The sequence below is a fragment of the Sinohyriopsis cumingii genome, chromosome 3 (genome assembly GCF_028554795.1).
Source record: "Sinohyriopsis cumingii isolate HCF-2022 chromosome 3, ASM2855479v2, whole genome shotgun sequence".
NCBI lineage: Eukaryota > Metazoa > Mollusca > Bivalvia > Unionida > Unionidae > Sinohyriopsis > Sinohyriopsis cumingii.
Genome location: NC_142963.1, coordinates 144,604,441 through 144,611,990, shown reverse-complemented (window position 1 = coordinate 144,611,990; position 7,550 = coordinate 144,604,441). Strand labels below are relative to the sequence as shown.

Sequence of the window (7,550 nt, the reverse complement as noted above, 5' to 3'; positions counted from 1 at the left end):
ATTGCAACAAACTTTGTCTCAGAAATCTGGTTTTGTACCATTTCTTTTTAACATATGGATCGTAAAACACTATAAGTACTTATAATTGTTTTCAGCTAGCACTTGGTATATGTTACTAAGTTATAATTACTTGCAAGTACTTTGCAATCATGTACGATGCATACCAACTAATTAATTTAGCTATCCATCCCACTGCATAGGCCCCATGGCATCCCGTTGCATAGGTCACATGGCATCCCACTGCATAGGCCCCATGACATCCCATTTTATAGGTCCCATGGCATCCCACTGCATATGCCCCATGGCATCCCATTGCGTTGGCCCTATGTCATCCCATTACATAGATCCCATGGCATCCCACTACATAGGCTCCATGGCATCCCACTGCATAGGTCCTATGGCATCCCACTGCATAGGCCCTATGGCATCCCATTGTATTGGCCCATTGCTGCACAAGCCCAAAGAGCCCTCCCGCATTTGTAAGAGGCTAGTAATGGAGGAAGGAACCGCGGTCGCTAAGTGGTAGAGTACCAGACGCGTGACGAATGTGTGTGGGTTAGAATCCTACCACTGGAACTGCCTGTGTCGATCAATATGGTACATGCTTAGGCAATGCACTTTACTCCAGTTGCCTCGGCACTCAATAATCTACTTGTACTTCTTTCGAGACATACAGTTTGTTTCTCTCTACTGAAAGGTTCGTATTACCACCAGCTGAGTCTATCGCAATGCAATGGGAAAGGGAGAAGTAGAACAGACTGTGGCTGCCCTCAGTACCATCACTGCTAAGTAAAGCACTTTGCCATCTGGTGATCCCCTAATCCAGTGGTTCCCAACCTGTGGGCCGCGGACTTCCGTGGAGCCACGTGGTTATTCAAAGGTATATTTTCTCAATAACGGAACCCAAAAGTACAGTTATTAGCCTGTTGGGGTAAAAATCTTTGAAATTAAGAAGGGGGTCTCATACTCGAAAAGACTGGGAACCACTACCCTATTCCATTTTGTATAATATACTCATTACGACCAGCTTGGCGGACAGAGTTGTGTATGTTAAGCGTCCAACAAAATAGGTCCGCACTTTTGACGCTTTTTACTGTATGTTTTGAGTGTAAAATTGTGCTAACGCGTATCCTTGTAAATTTAAAATTGTCAATAATCATTGGAGCAATTCCATTGTCAAGCTCTTCGATTTCGTATGCAAATAGTTATTACAGCTAGTGATGATCTTTAATTTCGGAGGTAATTCTTGCAAGTAGCCATTAAACCCATGGTGTCTTAATGGAACTGATTCTTGTTTTTTTTAAAAACACAAAAACTGTTGAAATTTGTCTGAGACTAGTCCAACTGCCCACAAAAAATTATGGATCCCGTCAAGAGTACATGTCGCTGGACCATCGTAAAGCTGAGATGATTTTGATAATGGTATGGTGCCTCACGAAGGTCATAGCGCATGGTGTTAAACGTTGTCTTTGGATGTGTCCGTGATACTGAATTGTCCATATGTCTTGATCATGATATAAAAAGCTTTAACGTACTACTTGCCGTATTTCATTCACAAATCTGTAAACTTTTTCAGGAAAAGACTGTTAACATTTTCTGGAGTAAATATCACTAACAAACCATTTATCCACAGTAAGTGGGATATCATTAGAATAACTGACCTTGACCTCTTCCTGGCTGTCTGGAATATGATGATTCAACAAAACTTCAACTTAAAGCATTGTTTTTTCTTCTTCTGTTTGTATATTAGTCTGATACAGAGAGGTTTGAGCTGTATGTAGAATTAAAGTTTAATTTAGTTTGATTTTCGTACCATTCTCCACGGTCACTATACATGTATACATCAACAGCGTTGATTGAAAAATTAACGCTGTAAATAGCGAAATAACTAGAATATGAAAAGCAGACTATGATGACCTACTTTGTCTGGAAGAGCGTTGTGCTTCTCAAGGAGGACGCTCAGATCAAGTTTCAGTATTATAAGGATTACTAGAAACAAAGCCAATCAATGGAAAGTGTAGCTGGCCATCAAAGAAAGATGTGCAGGAGAGCCATAATGATGTCACAGACACATTCAAATCAATGCAGCCATATTATAGATCGTTATTCAATTTAGGTGACTGTACTTTAAAGTGAAGGGCACACAAATACTCCGATTGTGGAACAAAATTTATGCCAAGACATGGGTGTTGTAAAAAGTAACATGATACTGACCTAAAAACAGAAATAAAAAACCATACAGATACTATTTATTTAGAATACGTTATGACACATTTCCAGTATGTAATTGCTTTTAACATTAAATGCACGCAGAACCAATTTTTCGACAAAATGACTCAGCCTATATGGAGTATTTAGCTTATGAATTGACATGTATTAATGTGTCTGCAATTCTATATGTATCAGGTTAAACTCGTTAAATTATGTAAGCAATTTCGTAAGCAATCGTATACGGATGTTGACAGTGTGCTATATTTTGACAGCGTGCTATATTTACACAGGCATATCGAAATAGGGGTGAGCAACAGAGTAGTAATTTAGTGAATGGTTGGTGCAGAAATAAAGACAGGAAAGCAAGATGGATAGAATGGCTCGGAAAGAAAGAAAGGAAAGCAAGATCGAATTAAATAGATGGGATGGCTCGGAAAGAAAGAAAGAAAAATATAAGACTAAGAGGATGAAAAAAGATATAAATTTTGATTTACTGTTCCTTGAAAGAGACCAATGTATGGTTGTAGTGGAGGGACTCTACCATAAGTTTGGTTTTTAACAATAAAATATGTTAAAAGACAAAGTCTCCTCCCTATTTTCTTTGACAAATTGTTTCTGATCTGCCTGTCCAAATGTACCAAGCTATTTAGAAAATACAATTTCTCTTCTTGATGAGAAATTTAAAAATACATCTCTAATACATTCTCAACTCCTCCACCGAAGAAACATAGTATGTGCCTTATTTTATGACGAAACTGTTGGATACGGTGATTTCCATTCTTTTCGAACATCATCTCTGGAAGAAATGTTGGACACTGTAACTTCCATCGTTTTCGACCATCATCTCTATATGAAATGTTTCAAGTGGGAAGTTTAACATATCCGGGCGATAACGGTGTTTGCATTGTCTGAGGTATTAAACAAGCATAAGACATCCCCAAGTCAGAGAGAGAGAGAGAGAGATCATTGTATAAATGACTGTCTTGTTTTGTTTCAACAATTTTATTGCCGCACGTATGAAAGATGAATGGGATTGGGCAGCAAATTTCGCATCTGTCTTGTTTTTTTAATGTAAATATTGTAAATGAAAGGTCCTTTATTTACAAAGTTATCGTAAATAAACTTCTAATGTTTTCTTTAACTACACAAATATGTAGTATTTAGACCAAAAGGTCAGAAAACTCAATCTGATTTTGTTTTATTTGTTCTTATTGCTATGAATAACGTAAAACTGAAATAAACTGAAATAAAGAATAGAGAACTTCCTAAATTTCATCATGTGGTATGTACTGAAATGAAACAGAACCAGGTATAAACCAGGTGCGCAGAAACAAGTAACGATACAATACATATGTAACACTGATACAAATACTATGAATCTCAACTTAATCTAGCTTGTTATATTTTAAACATACATACATACATACATACATACATACATACATACATACATACATACATACATACATACATGCATGCATGCATGCATGCATGCATGCATACATACACACACACTACATACATGCATGCATGCATACATACACACACACACATACATACATACATACATACATGCATACATACATACATACATACATACATACATACATACATACATGCATGCATGCATACATGCATGCATAAGCACATGCATGCATGTAAACATACACAAACATGCATACGAACAGCCATTCCTGCGCGTTCTCAGGAATTTTTATGGGGTTGAGAATCCGTAATCTGGGGACGCGGGCAAAGTCGCAATTAAAGGGATTTACATGTATTTATATAGACCAACTGCGAAATAGATTTTAAGAAATCCAGGAAGGGTTGAGTAATCCAGGGGGCTCCAACGCACCAATGCAACATACATACAATGTGGGGTGAGCGAGATCATTTCCAAAGGTATCTCTCGTCATTTAAAAGCTTTACCAGGGCCACATTATGTGGTTCATAAAAGTTTGTCAGAATTCTCTTTGTGGCATCTAACATGTCTCCTAGTCTTCTCCCTTCTTTATGCCGCGCGTTCATTCGCCGTTTGTGTCTTAGATATTTCTCTTCTTCCATTCTGGTGAATGGTCCTAAAAATGTGAAAGGATCCGATTAGCAGACAAACAAACGTACAAGCACTTCCTATATAAATAAACTAAATCAGTCTGCATAACTGAAAACTCAGTAAATTTGATAGATATAATTTCTAAACATATGTGATTTTTTTGTGGGTCAAATCCCTTCATTTGATGCGTAAACAAAATGACGTCCTTTTCTGTCTTGTAAGAAGATCCGGAACTGCAGAGGACGTCACAGCATCATGCTATGAAACAGTCAAACGGTCTTTATCTTTTTTTTTTTCTTTTTTCTGGTTTTCTTGGAGACCTTCATATTTAAGTTCCACGTCTTCACGCACGTTTATGCATGTTCTTCTCTGTCATGGACTTCGCTCAATGCCCTGCTTCTCTTGACATTCCGCGTCCTACACAATGCCCAAATGACAGTTACGTACTTCATTATCACTAAATGACAGTTATATACTTCATTATCCTCAAATGACAGTTGCATACTTCATTATCCCCAAATGAAAGTGTATGTAATGTTTTTAAGAACGGTTTTCAAAACCATCAGAAGTTTACATATTTTCTAAATTGTGTACTTCAACATTTTACTTTGTTAACGCCATTTATAAAACCTCTAAATTACATTACGCCAGCGGAGTCAGCGATTTCAAGACAAATATCAGAATACTTCAGCACAAGGCCAGGAATTTTTCACCGTCAAGTGACATACTACAGAACAAGTCCCTGAATTTGTAATCGTTAAGGTGGCGCTCTACAGTTTCGCATTTTACATAGGGTTAGAATTTTAAAGAAAAATAATTTCCCCGGCTTTCCGCACTGGTTATACTGGCTATTTAAAAAAGACCTTGAATATCTTAGGTATAGTTCAAAGAACATTTCATTCCCTTTATTTTGGTGTATGATTGATGGGTATAATATAGTTTATAGATTATACAGTTTGGCCGTACTTCAGATGTGCACCTTTCAAACATGTGCTAACTCCACTTGGTCATTTTCACTTCCTGAACTTGTAAATTGTATATAAAAAGAGCCGATAACATTTCTTACATTTTATATATTTGGTAATTAATTCATTGCACTTTCAGAAGCTGGTATTGTCTAGTCTGGCAAAATTAATTTTCCCTATTTAATAGCTGCTATGGATAGTGTACTTAAGACTATTTCAGACTGATTTTTTTAGCACAAGGGAGCAGTCAATTTAGTTAGCAGTGTTCTTAGATCATGTACAATTTCCAAAAGTACAACATCCAAAGAAATGTCAGCCACATTACACTAAAGCAGCATAGAGGTATGCCAACATTCTCTCCACTGTGAATGCTTTAAATGAAAACAACTTCACCTTACAGCGTAATAACTAGTGAGCGCCCCCTAAATGACACACTGCAGCATAAGGCCCTGAGTTCTGGCCGTGCAATGACATATTACAGCATTAATCTCTGAATTTTCAATCGTCAAATAACATACTACAGCACAAGGCACTGAATTTTAACCGTCAAATAACATACTACAGCACAAAGCCCTGAATTATTAATCGTCAAATGACACACTATAGCACAGGGCCATGAATTCTGAATTGTCAAATAACATACTACAGCACAAAGCCCTGAATTCTGAATCGTCAAATAACATATTACAGCACAAACACATGAATTTTAACCGTCAAATGACACACTACGTTATAAGGCCCCGAATGTTTAACCATCAAATGACACAATACGTTATAAAACTCTGAAGTTTGACCGTGCAATGACATATTACAGCAAAAAGCCCCGAATTCTTAACCGTCAAATGACACACTACAGCACAAAGCCCTGAATTCTGAATCGTCAAATAACATATTACAGCACAGAGCCCTGAATTTTTAACCGTCAAATGACACACTACGTTGTAAGGCCCTGAATTTTCAACCGTCCATTGACACACTACATCAGAAGGCCCTGACACAATACATCACGAAGCCATGAATTTTCAACCGTCAAATTGCACACTACATCACAAGGCCCTGAATTTTCAACCGTCAAATGACACACTACATCACAAGGCCCTGACACACTACATCGGCGGATTTGTTGATTGCACTGGAATGATACACTACAGCACAAAACCAAGATTTTTAATAGTTAAATATCTTGTTTGTATAGAGTACAAAATCCTCAATTTTTAATCGTTGATTGTTAACGTCAACATAGAACGTTGGCACTTTATCTCACATTTGTTTGTTCGTTTGTCTGTTCATATAACAAATGTATAAAACTATTGAAAGTATGCATAAATGAGGCCACGCATTTTCAAAGAAGTAGATCATTATTAATTATTAACTCAGTATCAAATGTAGAGACTATATTTTTAGGTATGGATTGTAAAATAATTACTTTCACGAACTGCACGAAAAGATAGTATTGCAATATAAATTGCAAGATACTTACGTGTTTGTAAAAATCTAAATATTTGTTGATACGTTTTGATTGCATTTTCGCCGGAAAGATCTTCTGTACGGATAAACATCATCTGCTCCCATGGAAACGCTCTAAGCCAATCACGGATAAAGATATGATACATTCCAACTCGGAGGCGAGCCTGAAAATTACAAAGTGACTATAAATAAGGAACACTTTCTAGTTTAATATTTTAGCTCGAAAAATGTAAATGTGTGGCATCGTACCGCAGTAGCAACACCTCTGCGGTCATGAGTTCGATCCCTGTTTCCCAAATTTGCAAATGGTATTGGTCCCCACTCGTTCATCCATATTCAGGACCAACGGTTTTCTTTCAGTTGAAGAGGTTTTTTCCCGCATAGACACCGGAAGTCTGTTTCAAGCTTGGCTAAGGTAAGAGCTCCAGGGCCGACAACCAGTGTCATGGGAAGTGATGCACTGCGTGAAATTTGAGCCGCCATATCTTACTGAACTGGCGAGGTAATTTCTTTCACGTCTGCGTATTTTTAAGAGTTTTCATAAACTACCAAGTGTACCAAAGTCTGCAGTTCTGCGAGTATTATCGCTGTTAAATAATCGTTCCAAACCCTGTTGATAACCTCAAACACCTCAACAGTGATCGACTGAGGTGTTTGAAGAAAGTTACAATACGCAAAGAAAGATAGCAGATAATCAATTGTCTTTGGTACACACCATCATTTGCCAGAAATGTGTGATTAACACATAATTTAAAAGAAAAAGTACCTTCAATCGAAGAGAAAATCCATCATGGAGTCTTAAAATTCCCGGAATGCATCACTTCCGATGACGTAGGTTGTAACGGTGAGGTCAG

At 37.4% G+C, this 7,550-nt stretch overlaps 1 protein-coding gene across 3 annotated transcripts in view; it reads right to left on the bottom strand.

Moving 5' to 3' along the window:
• Nucleotides 1–2,232: 2,232 nt before the first annotated feature.
• LOC149804064 (carbohydrate sulfotransferase 15-like) overlaps nt 2,233–7,550 on the bottom strand; it is a 50,887-nt gene continuing 45,569 nt past the window's right edge. For all 3 annotated transcript variants that reach the window (XM_089953922.1, XM_089953923.1, XM_089953921.1), the window contains 2 exons: nt 6,710–6,860; nt 2,233–4,289 (listed from right to left, as the gene is read on the bottom strand). In XM_089953922.1, the coding sequence (XP_089810048.1) occupies nt 4,102–4,289; nt 6,710–6,860 (339 nt within the window). In that variant the 3' untranslated portion in view covers nt 2,233–4,101. The remainder of the gene's footprint in view (nt 4,290–6,709; nt 6,861–7,550) is intronic.